General features: G+C 49.1%; 1 protein-coding gene across 5 annotated transcripts in view; it reads right to left on the bottom strand.

Moving 5' to 3' along the window:
* ASPG (asparaginase) overlaps positions 1–23,884 on the bottom strand; it is a 92,511-nt gene that overhangs the window by 40,661 nt on the left and 27,966 nt on the right. For all 5 annotated transcript variants that reach the window (XM_077323804.1, XM_077323805.1, XM_077323807.1 and 2 more), the window contains exons 6-10: positions 23,050–23,176; positions 11,232–11,344; positions 6,452–6,637; positions 5,034–5,147; positions 1,046–1,165 (exon numbers count right to left, since the gene is read on the bottom strand). In XM_077323804.1, coding sequence (XP_077179919.1) covers positions 1,046–1,165; positions 5,034–5,147; positions 6,452–6,637; positions 11,232–11,344; positions 23,050–23,176 — 660 coding nt within the window. The remainder of the gene's footprint in view (positions 1–1,045; positions 1,166–5,033; positions 5,148–6,451; positions 6,638–11,231; positions 11,345–23,049; positions 23,177–23,884) is intronic.

Below are 23,884 nucleotides of genomic sequence, written 5' to 3'. Positions count from 1 at the left end.
GACAGTAAACCTCAGATTGCCAGTGCCAGAAGGCAGCATTCAGGGAAAGCTTCAGCCTCTATGGCAGGGGTGGCCACACATAGAATCATAGAATCATAGAATTATAGAGTTGGAAGGGGCCATACAGGCCATCTAGTCCAACCCCCTGCTCAATGCAGGATCAGCCCAAAGCATCCTAAAGCATTGGTCCCCAACACGCGGGCCGCAGCCCGGTGCCGGGCCGCGAAGGCCTTGGCGCCGGGCCGCAGCTCCCTCTCCCCGCCCCCCCCCGCAGTAAAAAACTTCCCAGGCCGCAAGCTTGCAGCCTGGGAAGCTTCTTACTGCGGGAGAGGGGGGAGAGGAAATCAGGGCCGCGCCTGCGCATTGCGCACGCACGGCCAAAATTGCACATGCGCGGCACTTTCGCACATGCGCGAAAGTACCGCATGCACAATTTCGGCCGCGCATGTGCAATGCGCGGGCGCGCATGCATGGGATGCGCGGGCGGGCAGTTGCCCTGCCGGTCCCCAGCCTCAAAAAGGACCACTGTCCTAAAGCATCCAAGAAAAGTGTGTATCCAACCTTTGCTTGCAGACTGCCAGTGAGGGGGAGCTCACCACCTCCTTAGGCAGCCTTAGGCACACTGTGGCTTTCCAGATGTCCAGGGACTACAATGACCATGAGCCCCTCCCCGCATGCTGCAGGCAGGGGCTCGTGGGAACTGTAGTTCATGGACGACACTTGGGAGAGCTGCAGTTTGGCCACCCCCACCTCCAGAGTAACTGGTTGGCCAGCCATGTGGGACAGGATGCTGGACTAGACGGACTGATCCAGCCGAGCCGTACCAGGAGGGCTTCCTAATCTCTTGCAATGCCACAAAGGTTAAAACGAAAGGCATTGGTTGGAGGCACAGAAAAGTCACAAGTCATTTGTGTTGCTGCCTGCATTCAGAAAAGCAGCCATGCCAAGTGTTCTGATGCCACACACAACCCTTTCACACTTTATTTTCAAACTCTGTATTTTGCACGGGGTTTTCTGGTCTGACCGATGCCGTTTGAACAGGTACCTCCTTGCAGCTGACAGACAGGAATTTAGCAATCCCTTGGATAAACTTGCTGTCTTTGAGGGTGATTCGGTTTCCTATGAGCATGACATTCATCTCTCCTCTGAGGTTCTCACTCAGCATCTGCAGGGGAGGGAAGAGAAACAAACCACTGAGTTGGGAAAGATGTTTAGGGAATCCCTTCCTGGTTCTGAAGGATGCAGAGAGCCAGTTTAGTGTAGTGGTTAGGAGTGCGGACTTCTAATCTGGCTAGCCGGGCTTGATTCCCCGCTCCCCCACATGCAGCCAGCTGGGTGACTTTGGGCTCGCCACAGCACTGAGAAAGCTGTTTTGACCGAGCAGGAATATCAGGGCTCTCTCAGCCTCACCTCCCTCACAGGGTGTCTGTTGTGAGCTAAGCCGCTTTGAGACTCCTTCGGGTAGAGAAAAGCGGCATCTAAAAACCAACAATTCTTCTTCTTCAGTAATATCTGTGCTCTCTCAACCTCACCTCCCTCACAGGGTGTCTGTTGTGTGGAGAGGAAAGGGAAGGCGACTGGAAGCCCCTAGGTAGACAAAAGCGGCCTATAAGAACCAACTCTTCTTTTATAAGGCACCTTCATGTGTGTTCACGGCTGCTTTTCAAGAAAGAACACGAAGAAGAAGAGTTGGTTCTTATATGCCGCTTTTCCCTACCCGAAGGAGGCTCAAAGCGGCTTACAGTCACCTTCCCCTTCCTCTCCCCACAACAGACACCGTGTGAGGTGGGTGAAGCTGAAAGAGCCCTGATATCACTGCCCGGTCAGAACAGCTTTGTCAGTGCTGTGGAGAGCCCAAGGTCACCCAGCTGATTGCATGTGGGGGAGCGCAGAATTGAACCTGGCATGCCAGATTAGAAGTCCGCACTCCTAACCACTACACCAAACTGGCTCTCAAGCCAAAACTCTGCTACACACACACACGCACCCATGTGTGCACATAATAAGTCCTGCCGGATTGGGGGGGGCTTCACAGTATTTGCCATGCAGGTGAGCCTGGGAACACAGGTTGGTGGTGATAACCATCTGGGAATTCAGCTGCGTAGAGTGAAGAAAGCAAGGAGTGTTTTGGGAAGGAAGGCTTCCCCTCAGAGTTAGTACTGTTTAGGCATGTCTTTATAAAAAAAAACAGGGGAAAAAAGGAAATCACCGTAGGTGTTTTGAGCTGGGAGTATTTTATCATTCCTTTTCAGGGGAGCAAAGACACCCATTTGCTGTGCAGGGACATGTTCCCGGGTGCTTAACGTATTTATTATTTAGGAAGGGGAGGTCGTCGTCCCACTCCCCCATCCGTGGCTTTTCGGACCAGCATGGATTGATTCACTGGGGACAATTCTATCTTGGCTTCTGCCTTTTTCAGCCTTTGGATCAGGGGGAGTCAAACTGTGGCCCTCCAGATGTCCATGGACTACAATTCCCTTGAGCCCCTGCCAGCGAATGCTGGCAGGGGCTCATGGGAATTGTAGTCCATGGACATCTGGTGGGCCGCAGTTTGGCTACCCCTGCTTTGGACCATGGAGGAACTCAAGGGAACCCGGAAGTGGAGATCTGCCCTTTCAGAGAAGCAGGCATGGAATAAGAATTGGGAGCCAGCCGATCGATCGGTCCTTTCCTGCTTTTCCACTGTGGAGAAAGAGACTAGGCCTGTACAGCAACAGGGGAAGGGGGCTCCAGTGATGTCAGTGGCCATCTGAACTTCTGGGAAAGGCCGTGTAACACCTGGGGAGTTCCTACGTAACCCCAGGGTTCCCCCAAACCCTGCTTGGGAATCCCTGCTCTTCACTGGCAGTCTTCAAGCAAAGGTTGGATACACACTTTTCTTGGATGCTTGAGGATGCTTAGGGCTGATCCTGCGTTGAGCAGGGGGTTGGACTAGATGGCCTGTGTGGCCCCTTCCAACTCTATGATTCTATGATTTAGACTAGGGCAGGCTTTCTCACCCAGGATTCTGTGTAACCCTGGGGTTTCTTGACAGCCCTGGAAGGGTTTCCTGAATGGGTGGAGATTCATGGAATGTGGTTTTTAAAAAATTGTTAAGCGTTTATCAGGTGATCCGTTTTCGATGATCCTTCACCGACTATTTCTGCGTTTTCCCATCTGCGCCAAGCAAGGCTACTAGCGCCCTACCTGGCTACGCTGTTCCATGCAACAGTCACCTCCAGGCTGGACCTCTGTAAGTCACTCAATGCGGGCCTCCCCTTGGGTTTGATCCAGAAGTATCAGTTGATAAAGAGAGCAGCTGCCGGGGTCCTCACGGGAACATCTTGGAAGGCCCGTAACCAGCTGTTTCTGAGGCGGCTGCATTGGTTGCTGGTTATGTTCCGGATCAAATTAAAGGTTCTGGTATTGACCTTGAAGGCCTTACATGGGTCGTACGTACCTGAGAGACTGTCTAACCTCCTATACCCCCAGCAGGGCACTCCACTCTGCAGGTACGAACTGTCTGGCGGTCCCTGGCCCTTGTGAAGTACACCAAGCCTCGACCAGGGCCAGGGCCTTTTTGATCCTGGCACCTGCCTGATGGGATGAGCTCCCAGACGAGCTGAGGGCCCTGACAGAATGATCACAGTTCCGCAGGGCCTGTAGACGGAGCTCTTCCGCCAGGCGTTTGGTCAGGGCTAGGGCTTGGAATCTCACTGGGTCCCCCCTCTCCTGAACGATTCCATCTTAGTTGCTGCATCTTCCTTTTATTTGACATGGAGCCTGGCCAAGGAACCATCTGCTGAGGCAGTTGGCTGCTGCCTGGGTTTAATTTTATTGTTATTGTATGTTATTGCATTGTGGGAGGTTTAATATTGGTGTTTTTATTTATCATACTTCTTATTAGTCAACATTCGGATTATTTTTATTTACAACTGTAAGCCACTGCAAGCCGGTTTCCCCGGGAGTGGCGGCTGCTAAATCAAAATACGAGCAAGCAAACAGATAGCAGGAAGAAGATGTAAAACAACTAGGCGATAACGCAGCGATTTCCATACTTGGTTTGCATGACAGGCTTGAAGGACTTGAACAAATGAACATGAGTAGCTTAGCTGGTAGAAGGTGCAGTTCCAGGGTATGGCTGAAAGATAGCTGGTTGACCAATCTGGCTGAAGTCAAGCCAGTCAACGTACGGCCAACTGCCTGGAAGGGAGGCCTCCTAAGAACCCTAAAGACGCCATCTTCTGTGATGGAGCCAGTGGTCATCACTAGATCAGGACACATTCTGATACCCAAGTGGTTCAGCTGCTTCCAGACTAGTTTGTCCAAAGGGCTACCCTTGATCCTCCCGCATCTTGGGCGTACTCAAATAGAATCATAGAATCAGAGAGTTGGAAGGGACCTCCTGGGTCATCTAGGCCAACCCCCTGCACTATGCTGGACACTCACAACCCTCTCGCTCACCCAGTGTCACCTGCCACCCCCTTGAGCCTTCACAGAATCAGCCTCTCTGTCAGATGGCTATCCAGCCTCTGTTTAAAAATCTCCAAAGATGGAGAACCCACCACCTCCCGAGGAAGCCTGTTCCACTGAGAAACCGCTCTAACTGTCAGGAACTTCTTCCGGATGTTTAGATGGAATTTCTTTGAAATTAATTTCATCCCATTCGTTCTGGTCCGTCCCTTTGGGGCAAGAGAGAGCAACTCTGCTCCATCTTCTACATGGCAGCCTTTTAAATACTTGAAGATGGTTATCAGATCCCCTCTCAGCCATCTCCTCTCCAGGCTAAACAGACCAAGCTAACCCCAGCCTATCTTCATACGTCTTGGTCTCCAAACCCCTCACCATCTTGGTTTCCCTCCTCTGGACATGCTCCAGTTTGTCTAAATGTAGCTATCTCGGCAGTTCGAAACGTAGCTGTCTCTATAGTGGCTTCGGCTACTTATGAAAGTAATTTCCGATTCCCAAGAGGCCGGACGGGTGGGAAGACTGCTGTTAGAAAGACACCAGTTGGAATCGGCCTGGGGGCACGGACCCACGCAAGGGAGACTTACCTTCCGCTTCTCATTCAAGCTCAGCCCGGGTTTGCCCAGGATGTACGACAGCTTGGCAAGAGCCGCTTCGGGTGTCATGTCTCCTCCGGGAATGACGCCCACATCTATGAGTATCTTTTAGTCGAGAGGGAAAGAGCAAACACAAACGCAGAGCCAAATTACTTCACTGTTCATATGCATCTTCATAGGCTGCTGGGATTGCTTTAAGATGCTTAGGGCTGATCCTGCGTTGAGAAGGGGGTTGGACTAGATGGCCTGTATGGCCCCTTCCAACTCTATGATTCTGTGATTCTATGATACTTGTTTAAGTTCATTTATATTTTTAAAAGAAAAACAGCTAGAACTTCTTTTGGAATTAAATGTAATAAATATATGTGGCCTGATTCCTGTTCCCCTCAAACTGAAGAAGGATGATGATGATGATAACAAGAAGAGGAGTTGGTTCTTATATGCTGCTTTTCTCTACCCGAAGGAGTCTCAAAGTGGCTTACAGTCGCCTTCCCTTTCCTCTCCCCACAACAGACACCCTGTGAGCGAGGTGAGGCTGAGAGAGCCCTGAGATTACTGGACCAGGGAAAAGCATATATATACCGTTTCAAATTACACTACATCTGCAGAAGTGTGCATGCACGCGAAAGCTCATGCCTTGAATCAAACTTTGCCTGTTAACATGAGTGGTGATGTCACTTCCGGTGACTTGTCACTTCCAGGGTGTGGCAGGGAGATGTAGCAAGTTGACATCACTTCTGGGGCTTCTCCAAGCCTGATAAATAATTTCAAGGGATCCTCCAAGGTCAAAAGGTTGAAAAGGGCTGGCCTAAGTACATCACCTCTCACAAAAGGGACACGGGAAAGCAAAATCTTGAAGAATCACAGAATCATAGAGTTCGAAGGGGCCATACAGGCCATCTAGTCCAACCCCCTGCTCAACGCAGGATCAGCCCTAAGCATCCTAAAGCATCCAAGAAAAGTGTGTATCCAACCTTTGCTTGAAGACTGCCAGTGAGGGGGAGCTCACCACCTCCTTAGGCAGCCTATTCCACTGCTGAACTACTCTGACTGTGAAAAACTTTTTCCTGATATCTAGCCTATATCATTGTACTTGAAGTTTAAACCCATTACTGCGTGTCCTCTCCTCTGCAGCCAGCAGAAACAGCATCCTGCCCTCCTCCAAGTGACAACCTTTCAAATGCTTAAAGAGAGCTATCATGTCCCCTCTCAACCTCCTGGAAGAAGGCCCTGCTGGATCAAAAGTACTTATTTTAATCTAACACGTTCTCTCCCTTCCGATACAAGCAGACAAATGCTCTTCCTAATGATCTGTATGAAAGATCCCACTTGCATAATACTCTAGAATAGATCCTAACTACAAACCCAGCACTACATATCTAGTGGGCAGCATGATCATTTTTTCTTACTTTTCCTGTGGCGTAGATTAAAGACACGGATCCTCGCAGACACTGGGTGCAATTCAGGATCAGTACGTCACGATCAGTTGCCGCCTTGATCTCCGCTAGTAAATCTGGCCGGTTATTGGGGGCGTTTCCACTTCCGTAGGTCTCAAGGACAACCCCCTCCAAGGGACTCTGAAGAAATGCCCTCACCTGCATGAGAGATAAACATGGTAACAAAGCCTCTTTTCATAATCCAACTTTCTCCAGTACGCAAACACATGGCGAGAGGCAGCTTGGAGTGGTGGCTAAGAGAGGCAGCCCCTATTCTGGAGAGACGGGTTTGATTTCCCACTCCTCCACATGCAGCCACCTGCGTGACCTTGGGCTCATCACAGTCCTGATAGTGCTGTTCTGGCCGAGCAGTCTTGTCAGAGCTCTCTCAGCCTCACCTATCTCACAGGGACCCGCAAAGATTGGTTTTGAGGGCTGGAGCCTCTTGTGGCGCAGAGTGGTAAGCGGCAGAAATGCTGTCTGAAGTTGTCTGTCCATGAGGCTGGGAGTTCGATCCCAGCAGCCGGCTCAAGGTTGACTCAGCCTTCCCTCCTTCCGAGGTCGGTAAAAGGAGTACCCAGCTTGCTTGCTGAGGGGTAAACGGTCATGACTGGGGAAGGCACTGGCAAACCACCCCGTATTGAGTCTGCCATGAAAATGCTGGAGGGCGTCACCCCAAGGGTCAGACATGACTCGGTGCTTGCACAGGGGATACCTTTACCTTTACCTTTACTATTTAATTTATTCATAAGTGATCTGAAGGTAAGGCTGAATAGTGTGGTGGCCAAGTTTGCAGATGACACAAAGTTATTCAGAATGGTGAAAACTGAGGCTGACTTTGAAGAGCTCCAAGAGGAAGAAGAAGAAGAAGAAGAAGAAGAGTTGGTTCTTATATGCCGCTTTTCCCTACCCGAAGGAGGCTCAAAGTGGCTTACAGTCGCCTTCCCTTTCCTCTCCCCACAACAGACACCCTGTGGGGTGGGTGAGGCTGAGAGAGCGCTGATATCACTGCCCGGTCAGAACAGTTTTATCAGTGCCGTGGCGAGCCCAAGGTCACCCAGCTGGTTGCATGTGGGGAGTGCAGAATCGAACCCGGCATGCCAGATTAGAAGTCCGCACTCCCAACCACTACACCAAACTGGCTCTCACACCAAACTGGCTCTCCACGAAGGATGTGAGTGGGCACCGATGTTGGTAGGTGTCAGATAATGTGTTCTCGAATCAAAGAGTCCTAAATTCCAGTATAGGTTAATGGGATCTGAATTTGCTGAGACGGAGAGGAGAGGAGAGGAGAGGAGAGGAGAGGAGAGGAGAGGAGAGGAGAGGAGAGGAGAGGAGAGGAGAGGAGAGGAGAGGAGAGGAGAGGAGAGGAGAGGAGAGGAGAGGAGAGGAGAGGAGAGGAGAGGAGAGGAGAGGAGAGGAGAGGAGAGGAGAGAATAGACAGTTCAAAGTATTTACCAGCAGTGAAAAAGACAAATTCTATGTTGGGGATTATTAGGAAACAGACTGAAAATAAAATGGCTGGTATTATATGTGGGGTGTGCACTACAATTTGGTTTAGCCACCTTGTTGATCACTGAAGTCCGAGGCGGCCAGTGCTGCGGTATGCAGAGGGGGGGAGGCGGCAGCACACAAGCCGCCAGCCGCACACAGGCGCAGAGCTCTGAGCTTCTGTTCAGCCACCGCCTGGCGTGCCAGTGCCACACCATGGTGCTCGCCGCCTCGAGCTTCAGTGATCGCCGAGACGGCGAAACCGATCCGAAGCGCACACCCCTATATTATAATGTCCCTGTATAGATCTATGGTGTAGCCTGTTTTGGAACACGGTGTACAGTTGTTGTTAGGTGCAAAGTCGTGTCCGAAGAGAGGGCAAAAGAAGAAGAGGACGACAGAGAATGAGGTGGCTGGATGGAGTCACTGAAGCAGTAGGTGCAAACTTAGATGGACTCTGGGGAATGGTAGAGGACAGGAAGGCCTGGAGGATCATTGTCCATGGGGTTGGCGATGGGTTGGACACAACTTTGCACCTAACAACATTTCACTTATACCCCATTTTCTCCTCAAAGTGACTTACAACATGCTCTTCTTCTTCCCATCATTGCAATATTCTCATGATAACATCAGAAGAGCCCTGCTGGATCAGACCGATAGTCCATCTAATCCAGCATCCTGCCTGACACAGTGGCCAGCCAGTTCCTCTGGAGAGCCAACAACAGGGCATAGGGGCCAAGGCCTCCTGGCACTGGGATCCAGACACTGACTGCCTCTGAATGCAGAGATTCTTTTCAGTCGCCATATCTAACAGAATCATAGAATCATAGAGTTGGAAGGGGCCATACAGGCCACCCAGTCCAACCCCCTGCTCAATGCAGGATCAGCCCTAAGCATCCTAAAGCATCCAAGTAGCCATTGATAGACCTGTCCTCCATGAATGTACCACATTTCCTTTTAAAAGCTATTGATGCCTGCAACCAACGCTTGATCCTTTTGGCAGTGAATCCCGTATTTTAATCCCTCTCTGTGTAAAGTAGTATTTCCTTTTGTCCCCCCTGAACCCACTGCCCATCAGCATCACTGGAGGCCTTTGAGGTCTAGTCTTTTGGGAAAGGGAAGCAAATGTCTCTTTGTCAGCTCTCTCCACCCCATGCATAATTTCATAAACCTCTATTATGTCCCTGCTTCGCCGTTTCTTTTGGCTGAACCTGCGTTGAGCAGGGGGTTGGACTAGATGGCCCTTCCAACTCTATGTTTCTATGATTCTTTAACAAACTGAAAAATCCCACACGCTTCGGTCTTTCCTCATCGGGAAGGTGCTCCAGCCCCCTAATCATCTTGGTTGTCCACATCCAACAAGCTTCTACCAGACAGTGGAAATACCAGACAAGGGACCAAGCCCTATGAAGATAGGTTGAGGGACTTGGGAATGTTCAGCCTGGAGAAAAGGAGGTTGAGAGGGGACATGATAGCCCTCTTTAAGTATTTGAAAGGTTGTCACTTGGAGGAGGGCAGGATGCTGTTTCTGTTGGCTGCAGAGGAGAGGACACGCAGTAATGGGTTTAAACCACAAGTACAACGATAGAGGCTAGATATCAGGGAAAAAGTTTTTCACAGTCAGAGTAGTTCAGCAGTGGAATAGGTTGCCTAAGGAGGTGGTGAGCTCCCCCTCACTGGCAGTCTTCAAGCAAAGGTTGGATACACACTCTTCTTGGATGCTTTAGGATGCTTACAGCTGATCTTGCGTAGAGCAGGGGGTTGGACTAGATGGCCTGTATGGCCCCTTCCAACTCTATGATTCTATGATTCAAACATGAGGCTCTCAGACCCTAGTCCAGCTACTACACCACATTGGCTCACATACGAGAGATAATAAGCTGCTTTTGCAGCAAAATCTTTTCTTGTGCTCTAAAAACAACACGCCATGAAAGATGAAGGCACCATACAACTGATAAACAACAACAAACCCCAAAGTACCTCTCGTCACAGAAAATTGGTATCCCTTATATATATATATATATATATATTTTTTTAAATCACCCTCCCAGGAAGAAGCTGTCTCTCAAAAGAGTTTTAAAGGATATTTGGGATCTTACGGACGGTGCAGTCTACCTTCATTCATTCTCAGGGTCAATCCAGAAAATATGGATAATAACAGACATGCCTCTGAACAGCATAATTACGCTAACAGCGCAGCCGGCAAGGAATAGGATAGTGGGGTGCTCAGATAATTTACAAAAAATGATACCCAGTGACTTTTCTGTAATGGGGAGGCAGGTAATGCTAGTATGCATGTGTATTTATCTGCCTCCCAACCAAATGCTTGGAGGAAGAGCTCCATCTTGCAGGCCGTGTGGAACTGGGGAAGCTCTGACAGGGCCTGGATCTCCTCTGGGAGCTCATTCCAAGTGGAGACCAGGACAGAAAACATCCTTGCCCTAGTTGAGGCCAGACCTCAACTAGGATCAGGGACTATTCGCTTGTTGGAGTTCGTGAAGCCCAATGCTCTTCGGGGGACGTAGAACACACAGATCAGTGTCTTGTCCCCTATTGACAAAGTCATTTAATTTCTCCCCCCACGCCCAAGTTTACCCTGTTGGCACTGAAAAAATCTGGATAGCTCTTGCCACCCCCTCCCTGACAATGCTGTTGAGAGGACAGTGCTTCCCTGTATAGAAGAAGAAGAGTTGGTTCTTATATGCTGCTTTTCTCTACCCGAAGGAGGCTCAAAGCAGCTTACATTTGCCTTTCCTTTCCTCTCCCCACAACAGACACCCTGTGAGGTGGGTGAGGCTGAGAGGGCCCTGATATCACTGAAGAAGAAGAAGAGTTGGTTCTTATATGCTGCTTTTCTCTACCCAAAGGAGGCTCAAAGCGGCTTACATTCACCTTTCCTTTCCTCTCCCCACAACAGACACCCTGTGGGGTGGGTGAGGCTGAGAGAGCCCTGATATCACTGCTTGGTCAGAACAGTTTTATCAGTGCCGTGGCGAGCCCAAGGTCACCCAGCTGGCTGCATGTGGGGGAGTGCAGAATCAAACCCGGCTCGCCAGATCAGAAGTCCACACTCCTAACCACTACACCAAACTGGTATTATAGGACAGCTGGTGAAAAATGACTAGCACAAAGGCACAGGGGGGAGCGGTTCAGTAAAACCAGCACCTCTTCTTGCAGCTGGTTCTATGTCATTTGGCCTCATACACTCTGGTGACATCACATCGAGACGCTTCTAGGAATCCGGGCTGGGGACGGGACTTACCGCCTCAGTGGTTATCCCTGGGAAGATCCGTAGTAGCCCTACGTTGCTGTTCATGTTGGTATGAACTTCAAACTTCTTGGTGGTGTTTGCTCTCCACACTGCTTCCCAGTTAACTGTGAACATCGCAAAGAAAACACAATATGCTTTGTTTTAGGGGCGGTCCTGACATATCTGGTTTAAAACGTATTTTTTCTCTCTCTGAAGCCTTCATAAATTCTCCCAGACTGAGGAACGAGAGATGTTTTGAAGCCCCAGTGTGAATTCTTACTACAAGTAGCAGCCACCAGGGGACGCCATACAGATAAGGGCCACACCACGGGAGAGAAGTTATTAATGTATACCCCTTGAGCTGCATTGAGAGCTCGTTTGGTGTAGTGGTTAGGAGTGCGGACTTCTAATCTGGCATACTAGGTTCGATTCTGCACTCCCCCACATGCAGCCAGCTGGGTGACCTTGGGCTCGCCACAGCACTGATTAAACTGTTCTGACCGAGCAGTGATATCAGGGCTCTCTCAGCCTCACCCACCCCACAGGGTGTCTGTTGTGGGTAGAGGAAAGGGAAGGCGAATGTAAGCTGCTTTGAGACTCCTTCCGGTAGATAAAAGCGGCATATAAGAACCAACTCTTCTTCTTCTTCAGTAATATCAGGGCTCTCTCAGCCTCACCTCCCTCACGGGGTGTCTGTTGTGGGTAGAGGAAAGGGAAGGCGACTGGAAGCCGCTTTGAGCCTCCTTCGGGTAGAGAAAAGCGGCATATAAGAACCAACTCTTCTTCTTTTTCATTTCTCCAACTAAACCTGATACTTCCTCCCTCTGGTGGCTTTTACCTATACTAGGAAAAAGGCAAGCACAACATAGGTGTCTTTTCTTCTTAAACTAGCTTGATTAAGAGCAGCAGCTTCTAATCTGAGTCACTGGGTTTGATTGTCCATTCCTCCACACACGGCCAGCTGGGTGACCCTGGGCTAGTCACAGTCCTGTTAGTACCTGGCTATGTCATTGTTCAATTTTTGCTTACCATTTTTAGGCCTTTGGTGCTAGGAAGGTTCTCTAGTCCAGGCTTTCTCAAGCAGGGGTTTCTGGGATTGAGTTAGTTTGCATGAACCTGGCCGCCATTCTTGTCTTGCCGTGTTGTGATTAATGTTTTATTGTTCTTATCACTGTTTTTAGGGGATTGATTTTATGTGACCCGCCTCGAGCCTCCGGGGAGAGGCGGGATATAAAGGATAGTAATAATAATAATAATAATAGAATCATAGAATCATAGAATTAGGCAGCCTATTCCACTGCTGAACTACTCTGACTGTGAACATTTTTTCCTGATATCTAGCCTATATCGTTGTACTTGAAGTTTAAACCCATTACTGCGTGTCCTCTCCTCTGCAGCCAGCAGAAACAGCATCCTGCCCTCCTCCAAGTGACAACCTTTCAAATACTTAAAGAGGGCTATCATGTCCCCTCTCAACCTCCTTTTCTCCAGGCTGAACATTCCCAAGTCCTTCAACCTATCTTAGTATAATAATAAATGATAAATGATAAATGATAAATGATAAATAATAAGTGATTAGTAGTAAATAACAAATAAAGGTAAAGGTATCCCCTGTGCAAGCACCGAGTCATGTCTGACCCTTGGGGTGACGCCCTCTAGCGTTTTCATGGCAGACTCAATACGGGGTGGTTTGCCAGTGCCTTCCCCAGTCATTGCCGTTTACCCCCCAGCAAGCTAAATAACAAATAACAAGTAACAAATAACAAATAACAAATAATAATAACCCTGGGGTTTCTTGACAGGCCTGGAAGGGTTTCCCGAATGGGTGGGAGTTCATTCATTTTTATATATTTTCAAAATTTGTTCAACATTGGTCAAGCAATATGACCATATATGGTCATGTTGACCCTGCACCCCACCCCAAAATGGCCAATGACGGCACTGGGGGTGGGTGGGAAGGGGAAAGAGAAGGGCCCTAGGAGCGTATGGACACCGCTATGGTTCCCAACCATATTCTGCACCATCATACCACTTTGGGGGTTTTCGGAAGCCTGCAGAGTATTTCAGGAGTTTCTCAATGGTAAAAGAAGTTAAGAAAGGCTGCTCTGGTGTATAAAAACACAATCTGATATTGTAGCCCAGACTTCCTTCGGCTTAAGAGAGCCAGTTTGTTGTAGTGGTTAGGAGTGTGGACTTCTAATCTGGCATGCTGGGTTCGATTCTGCACTCCCCCACATGCAGCCAGCTGGGTGACCTTGGGCTCGCCACAGTACTGATAAAGCTGTTCTGACCTAGCAGGAATATCAGGGCTCTCTCAGCCTCACCTACCCCACAGGGTGTCTGTTGTGGGGAGAGGTAAGGGAAGGTGATTGTAAGCTGCTTTGAGCCTCCTTCGGGTAGAGAAAAGCGGCATATAAGAACCAACTCTTCTTCTTCTTCTAAGAAGGGCAGCACAATGAACATGGGCCTCGAGGGGAGGGGGGAAACCCTTAGCGAAGCCACCTTGCCGGCCTCAACGTGACTCATATTTCACGCATGTTTAAAAGACAGCTTGTTTTTACTCTTGCCACTAATCATCTCTGGAGTTTACAACGCAGTGACTAGTGATTAAATAAAATGGCAATGATTCAATTAAGTGTGATTATATGTTTCGAACCAGATGCCAGCCGCTTAACTAATACTCGCTCCCGATTGCCATCGCTAAATGCCAAATCGTTCATTAATTCTGGGGGAAGCATTCCTCCGCATGCACGGCGGGCAGCAGCGTGTAAATAATCCGGAAAGACAGGCAGGATCGCTCCGTGCAGAACGACGCAGGGCACGCTTCAACCCACGCATGGCGCAATTCGCAATTGTGAGAACGTACCAAAAAAAAGAGTCTGACCAAGGAGGAGTCAGGAAAAGAAGGTGTTCTCTGGGTCACATTCCGCACATGTTGGATAATGCACTTCCAGTATGTTTTTGCACCTGGATATTCCAGGGGACTGTCTATACTCAATTTTTTTTCTGCCCTCGATCCTGCCGAATTCTAATTGACCTGAACCCGAATCTTGCAACAGATCTGCACCATTCCTTTGTTCTGACTTGAAACAGCTTTTACTAAGACGATGTCTTCTGTGCTTGAATCTTTCCAATGTCAGTCATAGAATCATAGAATAATAGAGTTGGAAGGGACCTCATGGGTCATCTAGTCCAACCCCCTGCACTATGCAGGACACTCACATCCCAATGGCCCATCTACCTGCCACCCCCTTGAGCCTTTACAGAATCAGCCTCTCCGTCAGATGGCTATCCAGACTCTGTTTAAAAATCTCCAAAGATGGAGAACCCACCAACTCCCGAGGAAGCCTGTTCAAAAGAGAAACCGCTCTCACTGTCAGGAACTCCTTCCGGATGTTTAGAAGGAATGTCTTTTGCATTAATTTCATTCCATTCATTATGGTCTATCCCTCTGGGGCAAGAGAGAATAATTCTGCTCCATCCTCCATACGGCACCCTTTTAAATACTTGAAGATGGTTATCAGATCCCCTCTCAGTTGTCTCCTCTCTAGTCTCCTGTCTCCTTCCTGCTTGATCGAGGTGGGTGGGGGTGGCCACATCCGAGCACCCATAGGTATCTTTTAGCATGAAGGGGGAGAAATGGGGGTTGTGTGCAGCTCCAGCCAGCACTGAGGGAGCAGGAGGCTGGGGAGCCCTTTATTTCCATTTTTGTCCCTCTACTCTACTGCCTGAGCAAGCTGGGGGAGGGGGAAGTGCTGAAGGTGGAACACAAGATGGCTTGTTGTTTTTTTGTTTTCCTGACCAGCTCTGCTGCCAGAGTTAGCAGCAGAAGGGGTAAATGGAGGCAGCTGCCTCAGGGAACAATGGAAGAGTGACCAGGCTAGGAGGAGGGGGGAGGCCAAGAAAGTTCAAACAGGCAAACGTCTGCATGGAGGAAGAATGGGCTTTCGGAGCGCTTTTCTCCAACTAAGTGGATAATATCCACTCTCAGATATCCCAGGGAAAGGTGGTGTCACTCTACAGTGCAGCCTGGAAGTTGCAGATGAAATAATTAACCCAACTGACGTTGGACTGGAAATCAGATCAAGTGGAGATTGCTCTTTTAAATTCAAGCTGACAGAGGATAAAAAGCCCAGTGCAGATAAGACCCTGTGCGATACAGGAAGATCTACTCCTACATTGAAAATGCATTATTCAACATGTGCGGAATAGACCCTGGTGTTCCTTTACTATTCAGTTATTCCAGGCACTTTAACAGGGTCAATGGGTGTGTGCTCCACTCATGCCTACATCACTATGACCGTTCGGAACATGGCACTGAGGTCAGAAATCACTTGGGCTGAAGTTAGCCAGATGTACTTCCAGACAGATCAAATTTGGGATCAAGTTTTTGCTCTGAACATTAAAACAGTCCTGGTAGATCAGAAGAACGCTCCACCTACTCCAGCATCCTGTCTCGTACTGAGGCCAACCAAATGCAATCAAAGGGCCACAGCTGGACACAAAGGTGCCCCCCCACCAGGAACTGATATTCCGAGTTCATCTATATATGCACATTACTTTTTGGAACTGAACCTATTCAGATGAACACGCACATGTTTCGCAAAAAGAAATATGTTTTAAGCAGGAAATGTACCTTTACATTATGGAAAACTCTATTTCTAATAGAGCCACTGTTGCCGCTCCTCCTAAAGACACCTGCCAAATTATATACAATTGATAACCAATATATATACAATCATGAACAATGGATCTTCATGCCATTGGGTCAGTTTCGGTTTAATTGCTGTGAAAGAACACGTGAATAATTTTATGGTTGGGGGGTCACCACAACACGAGGAACTGTATTAAAGGGTCGCGGCATTCGGAAGGTTGAGAACCGCTGCTTGAAGACCTTGTGACAGGCTAACACTGTAGGGCCGTGTAAAGGCCCTGCCCTGTGACTGGAGAAGGGGAACGTTACTGTCAGAGATGTAGGAATGCGCCTAAACACCAGGGGAGGACATAAGGAGATGCCACTGAGTCCATCCAGCTCTGACTCTCCAAGTGTTGCATGGCAGGTCAACTCAGAAGTCAGTCTCATTTATTGAGGGGAGGCTATTCCGATGGAAGTATTCTTGGGACTGCTGTCTTCGTAATCAGAATCTCATGTTAGACTCCTGGTAGTATGGCTGGGAGAGCCTGTGAATCAGACAGGCCTCCATGGAAAATTAATTTTCTAGCAAGGCGACATCTGCCAAGAAGTTCCTGTGACTTGTAGCCAGCCGACTCTCCTTTGTAAGGTGGAGCGTCTTCAATCGGGTCTTCTCGGAAGTCAACACAGACGGCGGCACAGTTGAGGGAGAAACAATTATCATGGTGCCTAGGCCTTGAACTAGGTTTCGTTTCCATATCTTAGAACAGGTTCCCCAACATGGGGCCCATTAGCATCGGCAGCATTTTTTAAGGAAATGGGTGTAGCCAGGTATGGTCCCTGATCAGCAAGTCTGGTGATCAGCAAATCTGGTGAGAGCCAGTTTGGTGTAGTGGTTAAGAGTGCGGACTTCTAATCTAGCATGCCAGATTCGATTCTGCGCTCCCCCACATGCAAGCAGCTGGGTGACCTTGGGCTCGCCACGGCACTGATAAAACTGTTCTAACTGAGCAGTGATATCAGGGTTCTCTCAGCCTCACCCACCCCACAGGGTGTCTGTTGTGGGGAGAGGAATGGGAAGGCAACTGTAAGCCGCTTTGAGCCTCCTTCGGGTAGGGAAAAGCGGCATATAAGAACCAACTCTTCTTCTTCTGACTGGATATGCAGATTTCTTTTTAATGTTGCTTTGGCAGCAACTGTCATCTTAGCCCAAGAATCCACTCTGTCGTTCTGAAGTTAAACTGTGGCAAACATTCTGTGGCTGGCTCCGCCTCCTAAAAAGGCCATTTTGTTCTTGTTGTTGCGTCCACCAAGCTGTGTCAGAATTCCAAGTGTGCCCTTGGGATAAAAAAGGTTCAGGTCTTGGAATTTTACTTGAAAGTATTACGGACAGTGAGGGGGAAAATCACACCTGGACCGTTTCCGCACTGGGAACTTTGCTGCCCCGGCTCCTGTACAGGAGCACAAATTTGAGGCGGACGAGGTGTACCGGGCCAAATGCTCCCCCGTGTGGGAGCAGGAAGAGGAGGGGTAACTTGCCCCAGCTCAAACTCCAGCCTGCAGCCTGGTATGAAGCCTCCAGTGCAAAAATGAACCTGATGGCATACAACAGACTTAACCATCTGAGGTTCCAAGTAGCTGCAGGTCTTACCCTTCCTGGCAATGTGGTCTGACCTACACAACCCTTCATTTCATGCTTCTGCCGCTTTGGCACTTCACAGCTCACCCAACTGGGAATAGCCAAAAACCAGCTTTCGTTCAACAGGTCAACAGCAAATTTGCATGGAGACAGATCAAGATGGCTCATCGTGTTCGTCTGTCTGTAGCGGCAGAAAAAAAAGCAAGAGTCTAGGAGCACCGTAAAGACTAACAAAATTTGCGGGAGGGGAGGAGCCCTATGAAGATAGGTTGAGGGACTTGGGAAGGTTCAGCCTGGAGAAAAGGAGGTTGAGAGGGGACATGATAGCCCTCTTTAAGTATTTGAAAGGTTGTCACTTGGAGGAGGGCAGGATGCTGTTCCCGTTGGCTGCAGAGGAAAGGGCGCACAGTAATGGGTTTAAACTACTAGTACAACAATATAGGCTAGATATCAGGAAAAAACTTTTCACAGTCAGAGTAGTTCAGCAGTGGAATAGGCTGCCTAAGGAGATTGTGAACTCCCCCTCACTGGCAGTCTTCAAGCAAAGGTTGGATACACACTTTTCTTGGATGCTTTAGGATACTCTAGGCTGATCTAGGATACTCTAGGCTGATCCTGCGTTGAGCAGGGGGTTGGACTAGATGGCCTGTATGGCCCCTTCCAACTCTATGATTCATGCAATTGCATTTCGGAAACATCAGCCAAATGACCCTTTTTTAGTGACCTGCCCATTGGTTTGTTTTCAGCATCAACCAATTCCGCAGAGCGACTTGGAGCCTAACTGTGCTGTGTTCTACAAAAGCAAATTACTCCCTCCCCACTGCTGCGGATGTTTGAGTCCCCCCTTGAAATTATACTCCTGTGGGTCAGTGGACCCCCCCCCCCAAGAATGGGGTGGGGGGTGGGGGTGAGCAAGTGGGAGTCTCCATAAGAAAATTGACAAAAATTGCCGTCCCTGACTCTGCAAACGGAAAAGCCACTGTAGTGTGGGACTGCTGTTGTTCCAACACCAGTTCTAACTACTCATGTCTACATGCAAAGCTGCCTTCTACTGAATCAGACTCTTGGTCCATCAGCGTGAATATTGCCTGTTTGACTGCTGGTAGCTCTCCAGAGTTTCAGATGGAGGCTTTTTGCATCACCTCCTACCTGACCACTTTAACTGGCGATACCACAGGGTGAACCTGAGTTTTCCTGCATGCCAAGCAGATGCCTTGCCAGCCCTTTGGATAAGACCATGCAGTCTGAGCCTTACATTGATGTCAATGGTGCCGGGAGGATTTTCTCAGAGGATGAATGCAGCAAAATGACTGACAAGCCTGTTTTGTCTCACCTAGTTGTAAGCTGCATGTCTGCAATGCTTAGAAGGATGAAAAGTGGTCTTGGAGATGACATACGTGGGCAGTGATCATTACCGAGAGATTGCCGAGATTAAAAACACGCACAGAGGGCAATCAATTCTCTCTTGTGTAAGAGTTCCTGGAGGGCTGACTACCTTAAAATACATTCTGCTGACTATTTCGTACCAATACGGATTCAGAAGGAGGGATTTCACTCAAAAGAGACGGCCGTTTTAACCCAGGATAGCTCTCAGCTAGAGGCCCTTTAAGTTAGCTTCATTCTGTAAATCAGTTCAAATGTTCCCGTTGCCCTCTTTTACTGGAAGGAAATCCTCCCCACCCCCTGCAATCCAGACCTGGTAAATCATCCCTACCCCCATTTTTTTGTTCTGGGGGTGCCCTTTAAAAATTGTTTCAACAAGTGCATTCATGCACTAAAGCAGCTATTCCAAGAAAGACAGTCCCCCAAATAAAAATGATTGGCATAAAATTAATATTATAACTTTACAACCGTATTAAAGCATTTAAATGTTAAAACTGTCAACCTAAAACAGTTGTCCGATGATGATGAGCTGCATTTCCCTCGATGTTCTCAGTGGTCAGTTCTCCGGGGGGTTCGAATGGGAGGCCTGGTAGAGGTTATTAGCTGATGAAGGTTCATGCGGGTGGGAGGTGAGAGTGGATGAGCGATAGAGTTGTGAGTGTCCTGCATTGTTGAACTAGAACCAGGAGGTCCCTTCCAACTCTCTTATTCTATGATTCTAAATTCTGTCTCAACCTCCGGAAGAAGTTCGTGACAGTTAGAGCAGTTCCTCAGTAGAACAGGCTTCCTCGGGAGGTGGTGGGTTCTCCATCTCTGGAGATTTTTAAACAGAGTCTGGATAGCCATCTGACGGAGAGGCTGATTCTGTGAAGGCTCAAGGGGGTGGGAAGTTACAGTGGATGAGCAATAGGGTTGTGAGCGTCCTATTCTGCAGGGGGTTGGACTAGATGACCTAAGAGGTCCCTTCCAACTCTATGATTCTATGAAATCTACAGAGGTATTAAAACTGAGTGGGAGAAAGATGCATCTTTCACCTCCACCAGACAGACCCGTGCATGCTAAGGCACAGCTGATGAACAGCTGACATTTCACATGTTCATCAGCTAATAACATCTACTGGACCTCCCACTAGAACTCCCTGGAGAACTAGAGAGAGCCAGCCTACAAATCCAATAGATGGATGGAGAGGAAGGGAGGGAGGGAGGGAGGGAGGGAGGATGGAAGGAAGGAAGGAAGGAAGGAAGGAAGGGAGGGAGGGAGGGAGGGAGGGAGGGAGGGAGGGAGGGAAGGAGGGAGGGAGGGAGCAAGGAAGGAAGGAAGGAAGGAAGGAAGGAAGGATCCTGCTTAGCTTCCAAGATGTGATATCAGAATATACCATACTGCCTTGCCCCCCATGACCTCCTTAGAGAAAATTAATGTTTTAATGCAGAGGGTTTGAAAAAGAAGAGATATTTATGGCGAGGCCTCAAAATCTAGAGAAAACTTGGTTCTAAAAAACCCGCACAGAGTCACTTCCTAGCATTTTGCTCACACCCTCATCTGCTGTGGGGAACCTTCGCAGAAGTTGGTTGGGCCACAGGAATTGGACGGGCAGCAAATAACCCACTGAGTCGGAAAGGGAAGTGTGTTCTGTTGAGGTCGCAGATACCTGACCTCATTCAACACAGGCAAACCCTGTGCCTGTTATAGAGACCCTGCCAAGCGAGCCGAGACCTTGTGCAAAGGACTCCCTCACCGAAGGGAGGAGCGCTTTCACCGATGCTAGCGAGGTCTAGAAAGCAGCAGGCTTTTTGGTAACAAGCCAGAGCCACACTTGTCCGGCAGGTTTGAACTCATTCGTTTGCAGGAGTTGCAGCAGCTCCAAGAAGCGACGCCTCCCCAAGGAGGAGTGACCGAATTCTAAGTTATGAAATCAAACCAGAAAAGCAACTTCCCGACGAGATCCGTGCTGCAGACAAACTGCGGCTGTCGCTTTTCGCCCTGACCCTGCGAAGTGAAAGGCAATCCGGCCCCATGACGTCAGCTGGTGCTAACATGCGTTCTGAAGGCGAGGAGGTGGCCAAGAGGGGGAGAATCTCGACCCACCCATGGATGGAAGGCCCTGGAGGAGAAACGAGTGGAGTGGTACAGAGTCCTCAGCAGAGATTCAGGGATTCAGTCCGAGTCGCTCAGCAGTGGAATGGGCTGCCTAAGGAGGTGGGGAGGTCCCCATCCCTGGCGGCCTTCAAGCAGCAGACTCATCCTGGATGCTTAGGGCTAATCCTGCCTTGAGCAGGAGGTGGGACTAGATGGCCATATGGCCCCTTCCAACTCTAGGATTCTATGAGTCTAGTCCAGCAGTGGAAGGGGCTGCCTAAGGAGGTGCCCCCCCCCCCCCAGTGACGGTCTTCATGCAGCAGCTGGACAGATCCTTCTCCTGGATGCTCAAGGCTGATCCTGCATTGAGCAGGGGGTGAGACTAGATGGCCTCTGTGGCCCCTTCCCACTCTACAGTTCTATGATTCTTTGAAATGAGGGAGTGGGAGTAATGCAACTAAAAGAGAAGGTGATGCCCTACGGATGCTCAGGGAACCTGCTCCCTCCTTCCTCGATTCAGTCAGATACTGACAGGCTAGGCAGAACCTTCCTGTTCCATTCCAGTATTGCCTTCTAGCCTTCATGAGCTACCGGACCTGAATCCTATTGTTGTGTGGCAGTCCAGCAGGGCTTACCTCTGAAACTGTCTTTTTACGAAGGAAGTTTTGACTCTCATAAGTTCATAACCCACCCTCCCTCCCAAAAAAACCTTGCTGGACTCTAGGATGCTTCTGGACCCGGCTCTTAGAATTTGTTTAAGCAACAGTTAAAGATGCTCGGAAACCCAAACACAACAACATCAAAGCCAAGGAAGGTCAGCTGTTTGCATATTAAGCCTGCACTGAGGCCAGCTGGACTCAGCGGCGTGCATGCCCGGGGTTTGATACCACCCTGTACTTTGGAAAAGCTATTATTATTATTCAATGTATTTACTGTTGCTCTTGGCAGAGCGAGCTCGTGGCAGTTTACCATAAAACCATAGATTGCAATAAAAATCTTTTTGGAAACATGAAAAGAGCAAGAAACTAACAATACCCCCGGTAAAACTGCAAGCCCCGGTGGTGCGAAACTACCCCCTTCCCCTCACCTGAGCCTATACCTTGAGGTTGCTGGTTGAAGAATATAAAAGCAGAATACAGGGCAGTCAGATAGGTATGGGCAATGGGGAACCCTCATGCCAGTTTTTCACCTAGGTCAGGGGTAGTCAACCTGTGGTCCTCCAGATGTCCATGGACTACAATTCCCATGAGCCCCTGCCAGCAAATGCTGGCAGGGGCTCATGGGAATTGTAGTCCATGGACATCTGGAGGATCACAGGTTGACTACCCCTGACCTAGATAATTATTAAAAGACACAGCAACTTTGGCTCGTATCCATAAACTAGCTTACAAAACACATACGCAAACGGGTGCTCGTTGAGGACATCCACTGAGGATAGGTCTATCAGCGACAACTAGCCATGGTGAGTCAAAGGAACCTCCCACAGTAAAAGGCACTAAACCTCCGAATCCCAGAGCCAGGAGGCAACATCCGTGGAAGGCCTCAGCCTCTATCCCCTGTTGCTGGCCCTCCAAAGGAATTGGTTGGCCAGTGTGTGAGACAGGATGCTGGACTAGATGGACCATACGTCTGATCCAGCAGGGCTCTTCTGATGTTCTCATGAAGGTCTCTGTCTGCTAGTGGGTCACTTTGAAACAGGATGCTGGACTAGATGGATCCCTGGTCTGATCCAGCAGGGCTCTTCTGATGTTGTAATATAGGCCTCAGCCTCTGTGCCCTGTTGTTGGCCCTCCAGAGGAACTGGTTGGCCCCCTGTGTGAGACAGGAGGCTGGACTGGATGGACCACTAGTCTGATCCAGCAGGGCTCTTCTGATGTTCTAATGAAGGCCTCAGCCTCTCTGCCCTGTTGTTGGCCCTCCAGAGGAACTGGCTGGCCCCTGTGTGAGACAGGAGGCTGGACTGGATGGACCCCTGGTCTGATCCAGCAGGGCTCTTCTGGTGTGCTTTCAATGCTCCAGCACCTTAACCCAGCATCGCAACCATTCAGGAAAGGGTTACAGTCGATACTGCTGCAGAGGAATATCATGGCATCACTTACTTGCAATATCAACCTCAGCAGTTGCAAGCGGAGGCAAGTTAGGCGAGGAGAAGGCATTGAAACTCTCTGTATCCACCTTAGTCACCCGGTTTCCCCTGTACAGTTTATGATAAAAGTACAGGCACACCTATGGGACGAGAAAAGAAACCTGTCAGGGTGCAGCCCTGGTAATTAAGAGATCCAGCAGATTTGAAAAGACACACACACACACTTGTCTGACTCTCTCTTTAAAACATAATGAGACATTATGTCGGGGAGGTTAATATCCTGTGTGCCTTGAAGATGGGCCACGCCAGTCGCTTTATAATTTTGGTTATAAAGACGATGCAGAAACTGAATATAAAGTCATCCGCTTGTGGCGATTCTGGGCATGAGGTGGCTTCGCCGTTCTCAAGCCCTGCAGATAACCTCTGAAGTTCAGCTCTAGGGGACCGGGGAGTTCGAAAAAGGAAGGAAGGCTGAATAGGTTGCGCCTAAAGGCGTGCCGCGCATCAAGGGCAGAGCATGAGAGCGCGCCGCCAAAATACTTACCGCATTGCGTGATCTTTATCCGCTTTTAGCCAGCAGGGTGGACTAGATGGCTTTTCCACTCTGTGATCCAAGACATTATTTTTATTTTTTTGTTTCCAACGTTTGGCCTTTCAATGACTTAGAATCGTAGAATCATAGAGTTGGAAGGGACCTCCTGGGTCGTCTAGTCCAACCCCCTGCACTATGTAGGACACTGTATATTCCAATCTTATCACATCTTGGAAGCTAAGCAGGATCCTTCCTTCCCTCCCTCCCTCCCTCCTTCTCTCCCTTGTCTCCTTCCTTCCTTCTCTCCCTCCCTTCT

This window comes from Paroedura picta, chromosome 2 (assembly GCF_049243985.1).
Source record: "Paroedura picta isolate Pp20150507F chromosome 2, Ppicta_v3.0, whole genome shotgun sequence".
NCBI classification, from domain to species: domain Eukaryota; kingdom Metazoa; phylum Chordata; class Lepidosauria; order Squamata; family Gekkonidae; genus Paroedura; species Paroedura picta.
The sequence above is the reverse complement of the archived record's forward strand: the minus strand, read 5'-3'. Positions and strand labels throughout refer to the sequence as shown.